Here is a 22,560-nt window from a genome sequence, read left to right as displayed (position 1 = left end):
CAGCTTTGTAAATATCTTTTATACACATGACAATTTTGTATCAACCAAATATATGGCATTTCCCAAGAGTATTTGGATTTGGTTGTTCCGCTTCCCCAGTATTTTAGTTATTTGGTGCACCTACAATTTTACTGGGGGTTTTCGCCTTCTAGACGAATATCTTCAGAATAAAATTTCTATATTTCTGGAGTGACGAAATTTCTATAATAGATCTAGTTTTGTAAATTCTTAAATCAATATATGCTTCTGGCATAATGGTAGAGATGTTTAGTCCTAGTTGGGGATTTCAACTCTTAAGATATTTTCTATGGACTTAGTCACTCCTTGGGATTTCTAGCAGATAATTTGTTCAATGTCTGAACTTCTGGTTCTATAAGGCTAGTACATGGGTTTGAAGATTTTTATCAATTTCTCGTCATTTAATTAATTAGAAATTTCAAATCTCCCCATAATACCGAGAAAAGATCTTATAATGCAACCAACATCACTGTTGATTTCTCATGATGGGTTATAGCTAGAAGGGTTGCATACTAAAAAAATTAAACGCAGATAGGGAAATGCATCATGTACGTATGTGATATGTAGTGGATCAGGATATTGGTTATTCAATTTTTGAAGGTCTCCAAAAAAATATTTCCTCCAAAAATGCTTAATTTGCTTTCCAAAAAAAAATGTCATAAATAATATGAGCAAAAATATGACCTGCATGCATGGAGCTAACATCTCGTAGTATGTTGATGAAATTAGACACCAAACATTCAAAAAAAAAAAAGTTCTGTCAAATTTTCACTTCTGGGGAAAGAGTAGCCACAACTCTCATAATATAAACCCGCTCCATATCATTGTTAAAATTTTGCTTGAGTGTAATTTTTTATATGGACAATAAAATTATATTTCTGGCTAAGTTCGAATGTCCACTTCTAGAGCATAGCCTATAGTCAGCATAATAAAAGCTTTTTATGCTATTAAAACAAAATATGCATATGAATCCATATAAAACAAATAAATTGCAAAATAATAGCAATTTAATCTATGGACATATTCAAGAATAAAATTCAAATAATAATTTGAATAATAATGTAATCACAACTCTTGAATAAAACAGGTACAAATGTCATAAAAAAAAAATTAAAGGAAGCCCATAATCCTTTTAATAAGATCTGATTTTAAGCCCAAAAAACCAATGACCCATTTATAATGTTTGGATCTGGGCTAAAAGGTCCAAATCCAGGTCCAATTAATAGAGCTAGGGTAAATCCTTCTACTCAAAAGTCAAAACCATCGTGGGTGATTTCCCATTTATTCGGGTACATAAATTTCAAATAATAATTTGAGAATTTGATTTGCTCATTAATAGGAGATTGATGAAAACAATACTAAAAAAAACGCATAATCGACGCACGCAATTCCCAACGTCGATCGCCCTTCCGCCTTCGTCAAATGCAGCGCGACCGCACACAATCAACGGAGCAGAGCCGGCGTCGACGTCGACGTCGCCGCCGTTCTTCCCTTCCGGAATACAACCGTCGACCGCACCAGGCAGAAAAAAAAACAGGGGTGGATCGGAGGAAGAAGAAGAAAAGGAACACAGGTTCCGATTTTTGTTTTTCATAATCCAGTTGAAAACATAGGATAGTATTTAAAAAAAAAAAAATCCTTGTTTTGTGGAATCAAAAGATTACCAATATCGAATTTTTGTTATATAATCTGGAAAATATTTCGTAAAATTTTCGTCTAAGGCCAAAAAGTTAACAGCTTGACCTATTGCTTTCTCAGAAAAAAAAAAAAAAAAAAACTTATTTTTCAGGAAATTTTTTTTGTATATTTCGAATTTTCTCAGACACAATAATTTCATAATGTGTAAATTATGTACTCAAAGCATACGGAAAGAATTTATATAACAGCTTGCAGATACCAACATTCAAAATTTACCAATACAAATTGCATGTATATTTCTGAGAATAGTAAAGCATATAGATTCCATATCAACAGGATTCCATCATGTAAATATGCAATAAGGCAATTTTAACGAATATGAATGTTAATTTATAAAATAAACATATCGTTCACCTAAAGATCATGCTGAGAAAAAACTTGTTTGAAGGTGTCGAAAAAAATCTGAGTTTGAGTAAATTTCGAAAAATTTGCTTTGAAAAACATTTGTCTTGTTTTTCTTTTTTTTCTTTCGACAGTTCAAAGCAAAAAATATCAATTTATGTTCATACATTTCAATGTGTATACAAAAATTGAGCAAACACAGTGCATAAACAAATATACATAGGATATGTATCATAGGATATAAACACATCACATATCAAACAATATCTGAAAGCATATAAACATCAAATAGATTGACTGAATTTCCAAAATAGAATTATGCATGAAATTTCTAGAATATAATTATTCAAATATGGACATACCGTTCACCGGGATTGAGCGGCTGATATCGTGTTGTAATGTTGTTGTTTGTGCCCGTTGGCTTATAACTCCTAACCGGTGAGTTTCAAGATTGAATCAACAATAAGAAGTAATAGACAAAGAGAAGGGAGTGAGATGATTTCATTTCCATGGCTTCTTCTTACAAAAGGATTACACACATATATAATATAGAATAATAATGGCATACATAATGAGACATTAATATGTCTGTTACAAACGTTACAAAATAATGGTCACCATTAATATTTAATTACATCAGTTCTTAATCCATGTTGCATTGATATTTCAATTGCCACTATTGCACGCAAAATTCATATTCTCGTTTGGGGCAAATTAGCTTACCGAAATTCTCCCTTATTCACACTGCTGGAAATCTCGCGTTTTCCGTCCAACAATAATTTGGTCGGAAATTTAATAAAAATCTCAACTTTACGCCAGTAAAGTTTTGTGGACGGAAGTTCCGTCCTACCTGGATGTTGGACGGAAGTTCCGTCCAACATATACTATTGGTCAATAAATTTGAAATGACTGGTAGGTGGGTAGTAAATGTGGTAGGTATTTTTTCCGTCCAACACACAACGTTGGACGGAAATAACAGTATTCATATCTGCCCTGCGTATTTCAGCTCACTTGTTTTCAACTTTCTTCTTCATTTCTCCCTTCTCTTGCTTCTTCATGGGTTCTTAACAACATAAAAAGTGATTTCCAACAAAGTGTATTCCAAATTCAGGTATGATTTGAGTATAATAGCTTTTACTTTGGGTTTGCATTTTTTTAAATAAATAAATAAATAAATAAATATAAATATATATATATATATATATATATATATATATATATATATATATATATATATATATATATATATATATATATATATATATATATATATATATATATATATATACTCTTGCAATGCTATTATATTTTTTTTATCATGCTTGTATATATGGATTAATATTAATTAATTATTAGTTCTCTAGTTTCCTAACCATTTTTATTAGATACATTATTAATTAAATTGACAAATGGTGATAATTATTAGATTAAATAATATTTAACTGTTATCTAACAAACTAACAGTATATAATCATTTTGTGATATAGATTAAACATTTTTATTAGATATATTTGTGATTTTGTGATATTTGTATTTTAATACTAGGTATATATGGAAAGTATACCAGAACATCGAAAATGGATGTATAATCGATTGTTACCTGGAAAGAGGGGAATCACTGATGAGTTTTTAGCTGGTGTTGAGCAATTTGTTAAGTATGCATGTACACTTTCTGTATACGAGTTGACAAATACAATTAGGTGTCCATGTAGTAAATGCAAGAATAGAGTACACTTATCTGCTGATGATGTCCGTGTTCACTTGTATAAGAAAGGATTTGAACCGTATTATTGGGTATGGACTTGTCATGGTGAACCTATTCCTACAGTAAACGAACAAGTTTTGGAGACACGTAACGAAAATAATCAATATGAAACAATGGTGTTTGATGTAGGTGGTTCATCATTTATTCCATTTCATGTGGAAAATAACCAAGAAGAAGAGTCACATACAAGTGCACAAAACTTTTATGATTTATTAAACACCGCTAGACAACCTTTGTCACCTAGTTGTGTTGATGAAACAAAGTTGTCATATGTGTTGAAGATGATGAATATAAAGGCAACTTTTAACATTTCACAGCTAGCAATGGATCAAATATTTGAGTACAATAAGCATATAATGGGTCCAAATAATCGAGTGCCATTTAGTTATTATGATTCAGAGAAATTGATTTCAAAGCTTGGGCTTGATCATGAAAAGATTGATTGTTGTGTTAATAGTTGTATGTTGTACTATAAGTCTGATATCAATGAGAGACATTGTAAGTTTTGTGGCGAGGCTCGATTTAAACCACGATCGCCTACTTGTGCTCGTGGGAAAGAAGTTCCTAAGAAAAGGATGCATTACTTGCCTCTCATCCTTAGATTACAACGATTGTATGCATCACAAAGTTCTGCTGAGCACATGAGGTGGCATTATGAAAATCGCCGTCAACCAGGTATTATGTGTCATCCTTCAGATGGTGAAGCGTGGAAACACTTTGATACTCAGTATCCCAACTTTGCAGCAAATCCTCGGAATGTAAGACTAGGTTTGTGTGCTGACGGGTTTTCTCCTTTTGATTTAAATGCTAAATCATATTCTTGTTGGCCGGTTATGGTTGTTCCATATAATCTTCCACCTTCAATGTGCATGACTACCCCGTATATATTCTTAACTTGTATTATTCCTGGGGAACACAACCCAAAGGCGAATATTGATGTGTATCTGCAACCTTTAATCGATGAGCTTCAGTTGCTATGGGATATAGGGGTTTTAACTTATGATGTCTCGTTAAAGCAAAACTTTATGATGCGAGCTATGTTGATGTGGACCATCAATGACTTTCCTGCCTATGGTATGTTATCTGGATGGCAAACAGCAGGAAAACTAGCATGCCCTTATTGCACTCATTATACTAAATCTTTCTATTTAAATAATGGGCGTAAAACATGTTGGTTTGATTGTCATCAACAATTTCTTCCAATGGATCACCCTTTTAAAAAAATTCGTGATTCCTTCTTAAAACATCGGGTAGAGAAATCAAGACCCCCAAGGATTTTGACAGGGGAAGAGTTGTTGCCTACTATTGAGATGTTGCCAAAAAATACTAATGGGCCAATCGGTCGACTTGAAGGGTTTGGATGTTCACATAATTGGAAGAAAAGAAGTATATTCGGGATTTACCATATTGGAAAGATAACCTCATCCGTCATAACCTTGATGTCATGCATATAGAGAAGAATGTGTTTGATAACATCTTCTACACAGTTATGGATGTTAAAGGAACTAGAAAAAATAAAGACAAACCTGCTGCTCGTTTGGATATAAAAGAGATATGTCATAGGCCACAACTCGAATTGGTGGAACATAATGGTCGATGTCTTATGCCGAAGGCGAGTTACAGTTTGAGCCAAGATCAGCAGATTGTTGTGTACGAGTGGTTAAGAACTCTAAAATTACCTGATGGGTTTTCTTCAAATATAAGTAACTGTGTTGATTCAAAGTGTTCAAAATTGTGTGGGATGAAAAGTCATGATTGTCACATTTTTATGCAATGTCTTCTGCCAAGTGCCTTTATGTTTTTGCCAAAATCACACTGGAAGGCTTTAGTTGAGTTAAGCAGATTTTTTCGAGATCTATGCTCAACTTCTCTCAGGGTTGACACGTTGAATGAAATGAATACTTCCATTGTCCTTATACTCTGTAAGTTAGAGCGTATTTTTCCGCCAGCGATGTTTGATTGCATGGAGCATTTACCTGTACACTTGGCTAATGAAGCACGTCTAGGTGGTCCAGTCCAATATCGTTGGATGTATCCATTTGAAAGGTTCATTAACCATCTCAAATCTAAAATGAAGAATAAGAGATATGTTGAAGGGTCGATATGTGATGCATACTTGATTGAAGAGACAACACATTTTGCATCATTTTACTTTGAAGATAATGTGCAAAGTAGGAGGACTCGGATTGGTCGAAATTTGAACGATGGTGGAATTGACCCTAACTTGCCGACAACTTTATCAATTTTTAATCGACCAGGCCGTCCAATCGGCGCGAAAGGTCAAAGATATTTGGACACTAAAGCGCTGTTCGTAGCTCATCAATATATATTGCTTAACTGTGAAGAGGTACAGCCAATTTTAAGGTATGCACTATGCCTTTATTTAAATGCATTGTTTGTATTGGACATTTTACAATTGTTTTCTTTGTAGGTTGTATGAGACAGGTTTACGGCAGTACAATCCGGGTGTCACTGATGAAGACATTGATAATGAAGTCGAAAAGAATTTTGCAAGCTGGTTTAAAGATTATGTAATATTATAAGAATAATATCCTTATATTTTTTATTTTTTATTTTTTGTAATTCATATATGCAATTAACTAATTTTAACTATTAAACATTGCAGGTTTACAATCCTGGAAATAATATTTGTGACCAATCGTTGATTGATTTGGCATGCGGCCCACTACTGCAAGCTAGTACATATAATGGGTATGTTGTTAATGGTTTTAAGTTTCAAACCAAAGAACATTGTGTTCGAAAGTCAACAAATAATTTTGGAGTGTCCATAAAGGGGACAAGTTTGTCACATGATGAATCATGTTTCTTCGGCACTTTGAAAGAGGTTGTTGAAATTGAGTACCCAAATATTTCATTGAAAAGGGTGGTGTTGTTTAATTGTGAATGGTTTGACCCAACTCCAAATACAGGTACCAAATTAGATTTTGATAGTGGTCTTATAGAGGTGAATTGTAGGGGACTGTATGGAAATAGCATGTACATACTTGTTCCTAACATGTATTTGGTGTATGGAAATAGCATGTACATACTTGTTCCTAACATGTATTTGGTGTATGGAAATAGCATGTACATACTTGTTCCTAACATGTATTTGGTGTATGGAAATAGCATGTTGTTGCAAGTACTATGAATATGACTATATTTTTGTTATAAATATTTTTTATGTTTAAATATATTTTCAATTTGAAATTTAGTGTGTTCATTGATTTGTTGGTGATATAATTTATTAATAGCAAGTAGAAATAAAATTATGATAATATAAAAATAATAAATGTATTTAATATGATTTAGGATTTTCCTACCAACAGTTGGAAGGAAATTTATAACATTTAGTACATGATATTTCCATCCAACAGTTCGTCAGAATTTCCGTCCAACAATTGGAAGGAAAACACGAAAGTATGATATGCTCATTTTCCGTCCAACGTTGGTCAGAATTTTTGACCAACAATAAATATTGGATGAAAATTTCCACATTTTAAATGGTGGGTTTTTATCAGGAATTTCAGTCCAATTTTTGTTCGTTGGACGCTATTTTCGACGAAATATTGTGGTTGGACGGAATTTTCGACAACGGATTTTCCGAACGTTCGTTTTGGACAGTATGTTGGACGGAAACGTCATTTCCGACCAATATATCGCGTTTTCCGTCCAACTGACGTTGGACGGAAAATGCGAGATTTCCAGCAGTGTCAGGCTAACATTGCCATAAGTCTGTACTCACCACACAATGACACTTTGTATATAGTTTAAATACATTTTTCCGATTTTTAATTTACAAATCATCACCAATTTATTACCTTCATCTCCATCACTTCTTTACTCTATTTCCTCACTTATGTAATATTCATTACATTCTTACTCATTTATCAAAATCTTATCATTTTCTAATCGGAACCCAATCATATTAATCAACATCATCACATCAAGTCTCATCTCCCTAATTAACCAATTCAAGACCACATTATCCCAAAACCCTATTTTATATTATGATCTAGGAATCTACTCACACATCCTAAGAAATGAATGACAATGAATTTAACAATAAAAGCACAATCCCTATATCCATCATAAGCACAAGACAATAAAGCAGTTTGATCAAAACAAAATACAAAAGTCCAAGGAATGTAAAGGAAGAAAACTTCTCTATAAAGGATGAAATTCTTCAAATCTTGAATCCAAAAGTGCAATAGAATGTAAAACTTGTAATTGGAAATTGAATCTAACAAGTATTAAAATCTATATAGTCTAAAGTGTTTGGAATTTGTAAAGGAAAAAGAGCTCCAAAGCTATACAGTATAAGGAAAAACCTAGAAAGAACAAAAGCTCATTTCAAAATTCTAACTCTCCCCTTTTATAGTTTGTGGATGGCAAATTATGGTCCACACAACTATGTGAACGACGGTCCAAAACGACGTTGTTGAATTTTATGATTTAGAATAATGCACTTTATGTGTTATAATAATGTACATAATGTGTTAGAATAATGCACATTATGTGTTAGAATAATGAAACTTATGGGTTCTGGGGTAAGATAATGTACTTTATGAGTTAGAATAATGTATATTATGAGTTATAAAAATGTATGTTGCAGTGGATCACGTGAAAAAAAAATTACGCGAAATGACGTCGTTTTTGGACCGTGGTCCACACAGCTATTTGGACCACAGGCCACACAATAACTATTGTTCATGGATACACCTGAGTTCTCGTTACGTGCGTAACTCGCCTCATAACAACATATCCAGGATTCTGATGATTGTTTCTACGTGAACAATTACGAGCGTAATGTCACTCATAGTAATAGAGATGAGGTTCTGATGCTCCTTGCTACGAGACCCACTACAAGCGTTACTTTATTCATAGTAACATAACTTACCTTCTGATGCTCCTTGCTACAAACCAAGTAACAAGTGTAATAGCGCTTGTAATATCAAAATTGAGTTTTTGATCACGAGTACTATGAGTCGAGTTACGAGCATAATGGAGCTCGTAATAGTATACTTCAAGCTTCCTTTTAATTTTGGCTCATTTTTTTGTCCAATACAGCTCATTTTTCCTACAAAACATAAAAGTGCCTCAAACATAGCCTTCAAACACATTTCATCAGGAAAATGGCTGCTATGGAAAATGAAAACAGAAGGAAAAATCAAAAGAAAAGGAAAAGGAAAAACAGAAAAGGAAGGAATAGAATGGAAAAAGAGGCTGAAAAACGGAAAGTTTGAAATGCTGGAATGGTGGTGGTGCATTGGCTCATCGCTCTAGGTGGGGCACAAAAGGGTCTTCCCGGGAAACTCTGTACGGGCTTGACTTGCCTTTTTACCTAGAGGGTGGGCTCCCTTGTTTTATTGCCCTTGGCTTTAGTATAAAGTGTTCATCTGGTTTAAAACACAGTACGCTGTGCAGGGGGGCTTTCTTTAGCCTTGGGGGTAGTTCTCATTGCTTTAGGTTGGGGACAAAATGGGCTCTCCGACAAAATGTAGTTCGCTACACGGGGATGCCTATCCTTATTGGCCTAAGGGTGGGGGCAAGGGATCAAAAGTGGATCTCCATAGGACTTTGCCATTTTGAAGTGTGGGATGGACCATTGTGGGAAGAGTCGAAGGATCATGGGTAATGTAATTGCTTGACTAACAGATTTAGAGGGTGGAAACTACCTATAGTGACTTGCATATGTGAGATCCGAGTCAATGGTGAGTAGCATGGAGCCCGTGTGGTTTAGACTAGGTCTCACCTCTTGGATGACCTAATTGGGGGCTATGACATTGTAGGTGGAGCATAGTGACGCTATGGCAATGGAGTAACATGGGTTGATGCATGCTAGGGCCGATTGTGAGACTATGTGGAGCAGCTGAGGTGGAAGCAATAGCAGAAAGTTGGTTTTTTATTGTATCGTCAAACAACTTAGATTGGTAGTTCTAATTCTAGATCACTTTTGGATCTAGAGTCGTGTATGACATTCTTTTGGTGTGTAATGAATGATACTTTTCCTGGAAAAAAAAAAACATTTCATCACAATTCAAGGCATTTCAACCACTAAAAGAACAAATCCAATCTTAAATTTGCCACAAAATGACCCTAAAAAGTAATGGAATTTGGCACCCATCAGCTACCACTGCACCTAAATTACATGGTAAGCTCCGTGTTACCACTTACAACAATAGTCACAATGAATAAGTATGTGGTGGGGTATTGACTCTGGGCTACAATAGATGAAGAAAGTATATTGAACAGATACTACATTGTAATAGAGTTGATAGTATTCAAAAATGAATAAGTATGTGGTTGGTCACAAGAAATGAATATATGAATTTCCAAGCATATCTTCTGTTTTAGAAATTTATTTTAAAATAATGATATTAAGGGCATACCCTCTAATCCTGTGTTATTAAGCTTGCAGGAGATAATAACAATCATGTACTCATAGTCCTATGCATATATTTTCAGTGCTTCAAATGTTTACTCTAGGTGCTTTGCACTTGCACGCCAACTATGAAATTATACGTCATCTTCAAATGCTTCGTACGGAGAAGGTCTCAACTTTAGTCCCCAACACACTATAGTCCGGATTACACCTGTAATTAAAAATACATTCCGAGTGTTATTATCTTTACATGCTATTTGGTTTCACATATGATAGTTTTCTACTTTCATTTATTGGATCTTAGCGATACACTATGCTTACTTCCCAAGGGGTCACCCATCTTATAAGTCAAGCTCGCTTAACCACATAGTTTTTTGGTTAATTATGTCGTTGTCATATCCTTCTTAAAATCAATTGGAGATAAGTAGGTAGACACGTTAACTATTTAACCTCATCCCTCCATAGTAAGCCACAACGCCACGTTTCGAATCGAGCAGGGGCTGAACTCGACCGACCCGGCCGACACCCAACATCTTTCACCAACAAGCTTTTTTGCGGCTCAACAAGCCTGTGTTTAGGGGGGGTGCTTATAATGAAGTGATATTCTATTATCATTATTTATCAAGAATGATAAAAGTCAAAGAATAGGGAGTCAAGACTAAAATAGTGAGATTGTGTCCATGATGTTAAGGGAAATTGCAACTACAAGAAGATGACCTTATATAAGGACTCAAACATCAGACAAAGGGGACTAAGCTCATGGGGACCGGGCTCCCTTCAAACATAGAACAACTTTCTCTTACATATAATATTTCATCATCTTTTTTACTCCATAGCCATGTATTATACATTATTATACATAGTGAATTTGGCTTGGCTTAGCGGCCTTAGCTTAAAAAGACCATGTTTTTACGGTAATAGACCATGTTTTTACGGTAATAGTTTCCATGTTAAATCTTTATGTCTTGATTATCCACTAAATCCCCGCAAACACTTTATGATATGAACCTAGTTGTATGTCCAAATAAAATATAGTATTGTCCCATGATTGTTCTCAATGCAAAGATAGAGATGGGCCAAAAATACCTTAGACCTCACGTGAAACCCTTAGTCCAGAATTCTCAAAGACTTATAAGAATCTCGTTGTAGCTTCAAGTACCTCGATGATGCAATCTTCAATCAACTAGATTCGGATCTAGTTTTCTTCGATTCAAGAACGAGCCCACGAAACTAAATCTAAGGTTGAAGAAAGGAAGAATGATTCGAGTCCATGAATCAATTGCTAGTCAAGTTGACGAACTAGCCACTAATTAAGTGAGTCCACAATTAGCAATAAGGTTTTTTACACAAGTGTAAAGAAAAACTTAAGAGTTTTATTGAACGAAAGCGTGAATTAAAACTGCTATGGTTGTGTCCTATTTATAGGTATAGGAGCAACATTATAATCCTAAATACAATGGGAAAAAGAGTCTTAAACCTAATCTAGAAAGCAAGATCCTATTTAGAAAATGATTTAAGGAATCTTTTCTAAATACAAACTGGTGTTTTCTCTTTCATGTCAAATATTTTAAATTAATGATGACGAAAAATAATATGGCCTAATTTAAACCCCAAAATCAGCACTTAAACAATTATTAAAAGCCTTGAGTTCTTCTCATATTTTAGAATTAGACTTGAATTGGATTTTCACCATCTTTGAACATAACCAATGAAGAGTTGTCTTAATTGTTTGGACATAGACATTGTGATTGGCCCAATTGGTACTCTTAATGGATCTTCAGTAGTCTAGGCTACATTATCATCTCCTTCTTGAAAATGATTCGCCCTCGAATCTGTACAATCATACATGGACAAGTCTAAAACATTGAAAGTAGAAGAGACATTGTATTTTCCTCTAAGATCAACCTTATAAGCGTTGTCTTCAATCCGTGATATAACTTGAAACATGTCATCTCCATGTTGGTTCAACTAAGACTTCCTCGCAGGGAAAACGGTCATTGCGCAAGTGAATCCACACTCAATCTCCATGCTCAAACATGATCTTTTTCCATGCCTTGTTCACTCAAGTAGCTATCTGTTCATTCCTTCGCTCTATTTTTTCTTTGACTTTAACATGCATCTCCATGATTTTCTTGGCATGTTCTTCTCTATCTAAGCTATCATGCGGATTGTAAGGCAAAGTAAGTAAGTCTATAGGAGATAATGGATTGAGACCATAGACAACTTCAAAAGGAGACATTTAGTGGTTGAATGTATTGCACGATTATAAGAAAACTCAACATGAGGCAAACATTCTTCCCATGATTTCATATTTTTAGAGATCACACTTCTAAGCATTTAAGATAAGGTTCTATTAACTACTTCTGTTTGTCCATCTGTTTGTCCATCTGTTTGAGGATGAAAAGTAGTAGAAAATAGCAACTTAGTCTCAATTTTAGCCCACAGAACATGCCAAAAGTGACTAAGAAACTTAGTATCTCTATCAGAAACAATAGTCTTAGGGAGGCCATGCAGTTTAACAATCTCATCAAAGAAAAGATTAGCAATATGAGTTGCATCATCAGTTTAAGTGCAAGCAATACATCTGGCCATCTTACTATAACGATCAGCTACAGCAAAAATGGAATCTTTTTTCTTAAACCTCATAGGTAACCCTAGAACAAAATCCATCGAAATATCAAGTCACAGGCGGCTAGGAACATAGAGTGGTGTGTAAAGCCCCTGGAGAAGGGATTTAGACTTAGCATGATGACAAGTAGTACACTTATTCACAAAAGTCTCAACATCCGTTTTCATTCTAAGCCAATAGAAGTGTTCATGCAATACATCATAAGTTTTAGAAATACCGAAGTGTCCCATAAGACCACCTCCATGTGATTCAGAGATCAAACTCACATGCAAGGAACAATTAGGTATGCACACTCTATTTTCCTTAAATAAAAACCCATCCGACAAGTAAAACCTTCTAAAAGGAGATTGTACACAAGAGGTATAGATCTCGCCAAACACTGTATCACTACCATAGAGAGACTTAATGAAATCAAAACCAAGAAACTTAGCATGTGAAGTAGCAAGTAAAGAATATCTCCTAGATAAAGCATCAACCACTTTGTTTTTCGTACCTTTCTTGTAAGCAATTTTATAAGGAAAAAACTTCAATGAACTCAAGCCATTAGCATCTCTCTTATTCAACTTACCTTGGCCTTTCAAATCTTTTAAGGCTTCATGATCCGTGTGTAAAATAAAGTCTTTAAACCATAAATAATGTTGACAAGTTTCCAATGCTCGTATAATGGCATAAAGTTCTTTATCATATGTGGGATAGTTGAGTGTTGCGCCACCCAAATTCTCACTAAAGTAGGCAATTGGGTGTTTTTCCTGCATCATTACAACACCAATTCCAATGCCAGAAGCATCACATTCTAGTTCAAAAGTTCTATCAAAACAAGGCAAAACTAGAACTGGAGCGATGGTGAGTTTCTCTTTCAAGGTAGCAAAAGCTTGTTCTTGTTAAGGCCCCCATTTGAAGATGGTGTCTTTCTTAATCAACTCATGCATAGGGGCGGTGTAACAACCCAAAATTTTTCTTCCCAATTAAGCCTATTTTATAAAAAACTAGTCAAAATCTTTTCCCAATATTTTGTTCCTAACTTGACTAGTGTCTTTTATAAATAAAATATGTATTCAAGAACCCGGCCTTATAGTGAATAATTAAATACAAGAGTCTATTTATATACCTTAGTTTTCGATACTCAATTTGGGAAAAATATTCTTTTACCCAAAAGTCAATCTGAGATGAACCTGTGAACCTCAGATCATAGCCAAGTTTCATTCAAAACTTGATTCCAAAATAAACCTATCTTATTTCTATATTTACTATATTGTATTATAGTATGAAATTAACCCAACTTTTGACCCAAAATTATAACCCAAAGTTCAAAACCCAAATTTCCCAGAATGCCCTCACTTTGTCGTGTCTTTGCCTGATGAATGACCTAGGGCTTTGTGCCCTAGGTATAAAAGCTTACTATTCACTCATTTGTCTCTCAATCCCTCCTCATTTCATTCTATCTATCTCCTGAGAAGTTAGCTAGCTAGAAGACATCAATATTGTAAGGTTTCTTCATCTCATCTTCTATTCTCTAAGACTCTCCATCATCTTCGCTTCTTCCCTTTAGCTAAGATATATAGATATAGTATTGTATGTGCATGTGAATGATACATTGTATGTATTTCTTTGGTTTGGTTGGTTATGGGGGTCTAGGAGGTGGAGAAGACAATCATATATCCTTGAGGCTTAGGGAGGGATTCTAACTTTTGAAGAATCAAGCTTGAGGTATAATCCATGGATATCCAAAATATATTATTTTTCCCTTATTTGCCTAATGAATGTATGTTTGCTGTTGTTGTTGATGTGTGGACTTTGGAAATGATATTAATCTTGTATTTGATGAGTGGAATGTGTTATGGAATGTTGTAATGTTGATATTATTGCCTTGGTGGTATGATTTGGAAGTTGTATTAGGTTGGAAGTGGGCAAAAAATGCCCGGGGATGGAGCAGAGCAGAGAGACGAGGCTACCTCGTCTCCACTCGACGGCATGCGGGCCTGGTTGCGGGTCCTGGGAGGCCGGCCGGCTAGCTCGCGTGCCCAGTGCGTTTTGCACAGCGGGATTCCCGAGTCTCGCCGCCCAGCCCGCGCGGCCAAGGGGCCCCTGCGGCAGAGTATTCTGCCGCGGGTCTGGCCACTTGTGTTTTGCGGGTCTTCACGGCTCTTGGGACTCGTGGGCTTATTCTAAAATGCGATGTGTTACGTGCTTCGTGTACAAAATTATTTTACTAACAAAAGCATGACTTATCTATTAGTTTGATGTTTGAATCATCCTTGAAATTGTTATAAATGTTGAGCATGATTCTTAGCTTGAATTGAACTTCCGTCATCATTGAACATAACCAATTATAGCGTGGACCACGGTCCAAAAATGATATAGTTTTGCTTAACTTTAGTTTTTCGTGCGCTCAGCTGCAATATACATTTTTATAACGCATAACGTACAATATTCTAAAACATAATGTACATTATTCTAAAGCAAATTGTACACTATTTTAAAACATAATTTACATTATATTACCCCAGATGTTTCATTGTTCTAACACGTAATGTACATTATTTTAACACATAATGTACATTATTAATTATAACACGCAATGTACATTATTTTAACACAAAATGTACATTATTTTTATTCATAATATTCACGATAAATTGCCAACTAATAAAGAGTTATCTTAATTGTTTGGACTTAGACCTTGCGATTGGCCCAACTAGTACTCTTAATGGTTTTTTAGTAGTTTGGGTTGCATTACTTTATATCATTCATTTTTATATATGAAGAAATCAGTATAACTTGGGAAATTATGTTGTGGACCCGGTCCAAAACAGTGTCGTTTTTCTTCAAAACGACGTCGTTTGAATTATAAAAAAAAAATGCTTCATTTCTTGCTGTTTGTCTTCAGAATTCGTTCCTTTATATTCCCAATTTTTGAACTTTATATTCACAATTTTAGAACTCTATATTCACAATTTTAGAACTGAATATTCACAATTTTAGATCTCAATATACAAAATTACATAACTCAATATTCATAATTACAGAACTCTATATTCACAAATTTTGAACTCTATATTTATAATTTTTTAACTCTATATTTATAATTACAGAACTCTATATTCACAATTTCATAATTCTATATTTAAAATTTCATAACTCTATATTCACAATTAAAGAACTCTATATTCACAGTTACAGAACTGAATATTCACTCGATGAGTTGGTTTCAATAATTATTTAAAAAAAAAAAAACAAATTGTGGACTGAGGAAACGATGCCACGTACTAACAGCACCATTATTTTCACACACGCAAACTACATCGTTTTGAACTGGCAAATTATATCGTGCACCAGGGTGCACAATGCATTGCGCGCCCTGACCCAAAACGACGTCCTTTTGTATCTATTTTGTTTTTGTTTTTTTTTTTTTTGAAACTCTGTTTCCCGTTTCTGCCGTTAACTTCTAAAAAAAAAAAAAAAAAAAAAAAAAAAAAAAAAAAAAAAAAAAAAAAAAAACTCTGTTTCGAAGGTACAGAATTGTATAGTAGAATACACATGAACTCCTAACATAATACACATAATCTAACATAATACATAATACACACAAACTCTTAACATAATACACAGAAACTATTAACAAAATACACAGAAACTCTTAACATAATACACATAATCACGAGTGTAAAAAAAAAAAAAAATTATAACAGACTTGTTAAGTAAAATGACATCGTTTTGGCCAGAGCGCACAATGCATTATGCGCCCTGATGCACGATATAACGATTGTTTTGAACCTGGGTCCACCTTGCAAAATCTATAAGGTGGACCCGGGTCCATGACATATTGACATAACATTCATTAGAGCATTCACAATGGTAGAATTTTTTGCGATTTTTAAAGAGTTTTTATAAGTGTGATTAGGAAAGAGAATATGAGAAAAGAGAGAAAACAGAAAAAAATAATAATAATAATAATACAAAATTGAATTGAATTTTTTTTTAAAAATAATATTAAATGCACTGTCAGATAGTCTGCGTGCAAAACGTCCACAACGTGGCTTTTTTTTATTTATTTTTTATTTTTTCTAAGGCCATCAGTGTTTCAAAAACCATGACTTGCAGAGACTCCCTAATCTTCTCTCCCTCCACTTCTCTTTCCTCCACATTACCACACACTATTTTAAAAAAATAGAAAAAAATCTCTGATAATGATGCTCTTATAACTTTCACTAAGAGTCAATTAAACTTTCAAGATTATTCCCATATTCTATACTCATTTTTGGTACCTTTACCGTTAATTGCTATTGTGACTTTAAAAAGAGATTAAAACAGTGGTGACATTTTTAAAATAATACTGTAAATAGCACCCAGATGAGCACATTTCGGGTCGAAGTGCCTGTTCAGTTGTTTGGAATTTTCGGCCAACAATAGGCGTCCGTTGTAGGTAAATTGGACGCCTATTGTCTTTGGCAATAACAATTAGAAAAGCCTAAGCTGGCCATTGACCACTCCTCCCAAAAAAAAAAAAAGTACTCTTCTCTGCTATCTCCCAAAAAAGAAGCCTTAGTGATTGACGCGCAGCTCCGACTGTTATGACTCCCAGCAATTGACGACGGTGGCGTGAGGGTAGGTGTTGCCACAACGTTATCTCTTCAGCGTGAGCTTAGAAACTTCTGGTGCGTTATCTCGATCTTCTGGTGCTGCAGGGTGAGGTTAGTTTCTGTCTCACACTCACAGCATCACGCACTGAAACTTCTGGTGCTGGTGTTGGCTAATAATTTCTTGGTTGTGACTAATAATTTCTTGGTTTGTGCATGGCAGCACTAGCACCTACTTCTGGTGTGTTGTTTTGGCCGCCGGCAACGATGACGTACTGATAGTCTGATACACCTGCTGAACTGCCACCAGGTATATATATTTTCTTTTCTCTTCTTCTTCTTTTATTTAAATTTTTTATACATATTTTTAGTGTGAGTGAATGTTCAAGCACTGTTTAAATAATATTAGTTTTTCATTTTTTCTGATCTGCTTCTCTGTGTTCCTTGCCCCTCAATTTATTCTTGCAGTGAATAATGAGTCAGTAAGTAAACTTTTTAAACCCAGAAAAGTTTATCATCAAGTCATAATTAAGAGTATAATTATCTGAAGTCACCATCTGTAGATTGCAGTATATATAGTTATTGTCAAAACAATCTGAAAAATACAGTGTTTGATATGATACAGTGTCAAAGCAAGAATATTATTACCAATATCATAAAATTGCTTATAATAAGTCTAATTGATTTCCCATAAATTTATAATAATGTTGTTGTTTCTAAATGCATCCATCTTTATTTGTCCATATCTCATATGATATATACTTCAATTAAAGTTTCATAACTTTACAGATTGATTGTGCTGCAATGGGAGATACGGATCGTAGCTGGATGTATGGGAAACGTAATACGTTTGAATATATGCAAGGGGTTGAAAATTTTCTAAAATATGCTGAAGAAAATAAAAGTAAAAATGCTGAAGAATTTCTAGTGTGCCCCTGTTGTGATTGTAAGAATCTGAGGAAATTTTGTAGTTTTGAGCAAGTGAAGAGCCATTTAATATGCCGTGGGTTTAAGAAAGGTTATAACCGGTGGATATGGCATGGTGAAAGTGTACTTCCTAGTACAAACACCATATGCAATGATGAAGAGAATGATGATAATGAAAAGAATGTAGACAGGGAGAAAAATGGAGAGAATGATCGAATAGATGAAATCATGCGTGATATTCAAGGAAATTTTAGTGAATTGCCTCATGTATTTGAAAGTTTGTTTGTTGATTCAGAAAAACCTTTGTTCTCTGGGTGTAGTAGATTTACAAAGTTATCTGCTGTGTTAAAATTATATAAATTAAAAGCAGAGAATGGGTGCAGTGATAAGAGCTTTACGCAGTTATTAGAACTTTTAAAAGACATGCTTCCTGATGATAATGAGCTTCCTATTTCAACTTATGAGGCAAAGAAAATGTTGTGTCTGTTGGGTATGGAGATTAAGAAAATACATGCATGTCTAAATGATTGTGTACTCTATTGGAAAGAGTACAGTGATTTACATGTGTGTCCAAAGTGTGGGGCGTCACGTTACAAAAGAAAGAGTGTTGATGATGGGTGTGGGGGTAAGAAAGGCCCTCCGGTGAAGGTGTTATGGTATTTACCAATAATTCCGAGGATCAAACGTTTGTTTGCAAATCCAATTGATGCGAAATATTTGCAATGGCATGCTAAAGGGAGAAAAAATGATGGAAAATTAAGACACCCAGCCGATTCTTCTCAATGGAGGGACATTGATAGAGCATTTCCTGAATTTGGTAATGAAAACAGGAATCTTAGGCTTGGGTTATGCATCGGTGGAATGAACCCCCATGGTAACATTAATAGTCGACATAACACTTGGCCGGTTCTTTTGGTTGCTTACAATCTTCCTCCTTGGTTGTGTTTGAAGCGCAAGTACATCATGCTGTCATTGCTTATTTCAGGGCCTAAACAACCAGATGACATAGATGTGTACTTAGCACCACTTGTGGAAGATTTAAAAATGTTGTGGAACGAAGGTGTGACGGTGTTTGATGCATATAGTCAAACAAACTTCACTTTGCAAGCCATGGTATTTTGCACAATAAATGATTTTTCAACATATGATAACTTGTCAGGCTATAATACTAAAGGAGCGAAGGCATGCCCTATTTGTGAAGATGAAACAAGTGATCTTTGGTTGAGCAACAGTAAAAAAAATGTCTTGATGAATCATCGGATCTTTCTCCCTATTGGTCATCCTTATCGAAAGATGATAAAGTGTTTTAATGGAAAAGCTGAGACACGAGTTGCCCGCTTTCCATTATCAGGGCGTGTGGTTTATGAAAGAGTTAAACATCTTAATGTTGATTTGGGCAAAACATCTAAACCTGCTGAAAATAATCTTTGGAAAAAAAAAGTCAATATTTTGAGATCTACCATATTGGGAGTATTTATTTGTACGACATTGTCTTGATTTGATGGATGTGGAGAAAAATGTTTGTGACAGTATTGTTGGGACATTATTGAATATCCAGGGTAAGACTAAAGATGACATTAAAGCTAGAAAAGGTATGGTAGAAATGGGAATACGAGATAAGTTAGCATCGCAAAAATCAGGAAAGCGGACATACTTACCTCCAGCTTGTTATACTATGTCTGAAAAAGAGAAAACAAGCTTTTGTGGATGCTTGAATGATGTGAAGGTTCCTAAAGGTTACTCATCCAATATTAAAAAACTTGTTTCAATGAAGGATTTGAAGTTGGTTCGTATGAAGCCTCATGATTGCCATATTTTAATGCAGCACATGTTACCCGTGGCTATTCGAGATGTTTTACCAAAATATGTTAGGCATGCCACTATAAAGCTTTGTTTCTTTTTCAATGTTATTTGTAGTAAAGTTGTTGATATTGAGGTATTGGATGATTTGCAGGCAGAAGTGGTAGTGACTTTGTGTCAATTTGAAATGTATTTCCCTCCCTCATTCTTTGACATTATGGTGCACTTAATTGTTCATTTGGTGAGAGAAATTAAGATGTGTGGTCCAGTGTTTTTAAGATGTATGTATCCGTTTGAGAAATTCATGGGGATACTGAAAGGATATGTGAAAAATCGGTTTCAACCAGAAGGTAGTATCATTGAAGGTTATGTTGCTGAGGAGGTGGTTGAGTTTTGTACGGATTATTTGGCAAATGTTGAATCCATTGGTGTTCCTAAATCTCGAGGGTAAACTTACAGGGAAAGGTATAAAGTAGTTTCACAAAAAGCTGAAATGCGTGATAAAGCTCACCGCCTTGTATTGCAACATGAACCTGAGGTTCATCCATACTTGGATGAACACCTGTCCATGTTAAGGCATGAAAATACTTCAAAGAGTGAAAGGTGGGTGACCAATGAACACAACCGCACATTTATAAGATGGTTCAAAGATAGAGTGATGCAAGAGTTATCTAAAGTTCCAAATAACATCAGTGAAACCATTAAGTGACTAGCTTATGGCCCTCGTTGGTTTATGAGTTGTTATGAAGGATATGAAATTAATGGGTATACGTTTTACACAAAACGTAAAGATGATAAGAGTTCTGTGCAAAACAGTGGAGTTACAATAGAAGCACTATCCAGAGATCACTCTAGTGCCAGAGATACCAAGCCAGTAGATGTTGCTATGCCATATTATGGTGTTATTGAAGAAATTTGGGAATTTGATTTTATAATGTTTAGGATTCCTCTATTCCGGTGTAGTTGGGTTGATAACAAACAAGGTGTTCGAATAGATGAATTGGGTTTGACTTTAGTAGATTTTGGTCAGCTGGGTTATCAGGATGAGCCATTTATACTTGCATCTCAAGCAAAACAAGTTTTTTATGTTTCTGATCCTGTTAATAGCAAGTGGTCAATTGTATTACAAGGAAAAAGAAGTATTGTTGACGTTGGAGATGTTGTGGATGAAGAAGAATATGATCACTTTGATGAAACACTTCCATTTTCTATTGGCATTCAAGCTTTAGGGGAAGATAACATTGAAACAAGTTACACGCGTTGTGATCATGGGGAGGGCTTGTGGATTGATAATCACACATAATCTTTTTGTTAAAAAATTGTAAGTTTATTTGCTTGTTAAACGATTATTATTTTTTCAAAATTTTATGTTGACATATATATATTGCATGTGCAGATACAATATCATGGTTTATCATTTGCAATCTACTTCAGAACCTACTCAGAGTCTAAATCATAGCCTAAGTGATGCAGTACATGAATTGAGGCAATGATGGTCACATTCATGAAGTCTAAGAGATATGGAGTTTGGTGGCTACTTTTATTGAAAATTTGGATTAGCTTTAAATATTTTTAATATTTGTAATTCTCTTTATGTTTATTTTACCTTTCCCATGCATGCTTTTAATATTTGCAACTCTTCTATTTTCTTAGTTTTTTATTTAAACAAGTTTTTGTATTCAGAAGTTCAAGTTTTTAATATTACTTAAAGCCTTTGAGTTTGAATTATATTGTTTGTGTTTTTCTTGTCTCCCTTATCCTACATCACTAAGACGAGAAGTCCCATAACCTGCAAGAGATTGAAAAAGAAGAAGGTATATGAAGTAATCAGTGTTGAGTTTGATGAGTATCATAGACCAGTCGGTCAGTTTATGAAGAACTTCAAGTCTTGCATTGGCACTTTGGTTCGGTTGCATTTGGATATTAATATCAGTGATTGACATGAAGTTGACAAAGGATTGAAGGATACAATTTGGGATTATGTTAAGGTATACAATACTTTTACATATTGATTTTTACCTTATTAGTTAAAAATAGGTATTGACTATTGATTGTGTGAGTTTTTTTCTTGTGTGCAGCTAGAAAGTGTTCAACATTGAAGATGATCGATCAACTGAGAGAAACAGTATTAAAGGTTGTTGGGCAGCGGTGGAAGGATTTTAAAACCAGAATAGTGCATGAGTACATTAACAAGAAGCACTCAAAATATGAATCTCTATCTGAGTTTTATGATTTCATGACTGAAGCATAATGGAATATTTTTAAAGTAAATCTCATGCTTGAGGAGTTCAAGGTATATTTAATTAAGTTATAATAGTTTGAGTGCCTTATATTATTAAAATTACCTACATATCACCATATTACTGCATTTACATCTGCATGCCAAAGGAAATGAAATGAAATGGTATTGCTACCTTAT

General features: G+C 34.5%; 2 protein-coding genes across 4 annotated transcripts; both read left to right on the top strand.

The window, feature by feature from the left end:
* Positions 1 to 3,842: 3,842 nt before the first annotated feature.
* LOC109188438 lies at positions 3,843 to 21,462 on the top strand. Its single transcript, XM_019339129.1, has 2 exons — positions 3,843 to 3,852; positions 20,607 to 21,462. The coding sequence occupies exon 2, from the start codon at positions 20,875 to 20,877 to the stop codon at positions 21,442 to 21,444; it is 570 nt and encodes a 189-aa protein (XP_019194674.1). The 5' UTR covers positions 3,843 to 3,852; positions 20,607 to 20,874; the 3' UTR covers positions 21,445 to 21,462.
* LOC109188427 lies at positions 17,422 to 20,579 on the top strand. 3 transcript variants are annotated; one of them, XM_019339107.1, is made up of 3 exons: positions 17,422 to 17,528; positions 17,644 to 17,724; positions 18,204 to 20,579. In XM_019339107.1, the coding sequence occupies exon 3, from the start codon at positions 18,219 to 18,221 to the stop codon at positions 19,836 to 19,838; it is 1,620 nt and encodes a 539-aa protein (XP_019194652.1). In that variant the 5' UTR covers positions 17,422 to 17,528; positions 17,644 to 17,724; positions 18,204 to 18,218; the 3' UTR covers positions 19,839 to 20,579. The 3 variants fall into 3 exon arrangements, with proteins under 3 accessions (XP_019194652.1, XP_019194642.1, XP_019194662.1); XM_019339097.1 differs by having other exon boundaries at positions 17,638 to 17,724; XM_019339117.1 differs by having other exon boundaries at positions 17,638 to 17,724; positions 18,188 to 20,579.
* Positions 21,463 to 22,560: the final 1,098 nt, after the last annotated feature.

Source organism: Ipomoea nil, unplaced genomic scaffold, assembly GCF_001879475.1.
Source record: "Ipomoea nil cultivar Tokyo-kokei standard unplaced genomic scaffold, Asagao_1.1 scaffold0193, whole genome shotgun sequence".
Lineage (NCBI taxonomy): Eukaryota > Viridiplantae > Streptophyta > Magnoliopsida > Solanales > Convolvulaceae > Ipomoea > Ipomoea nil.
The sequence above is the reverse complement of the archived record's forward strand: the minus strand, read 5'-3'. Positions and strand labels throughout refer to the sequence as shown.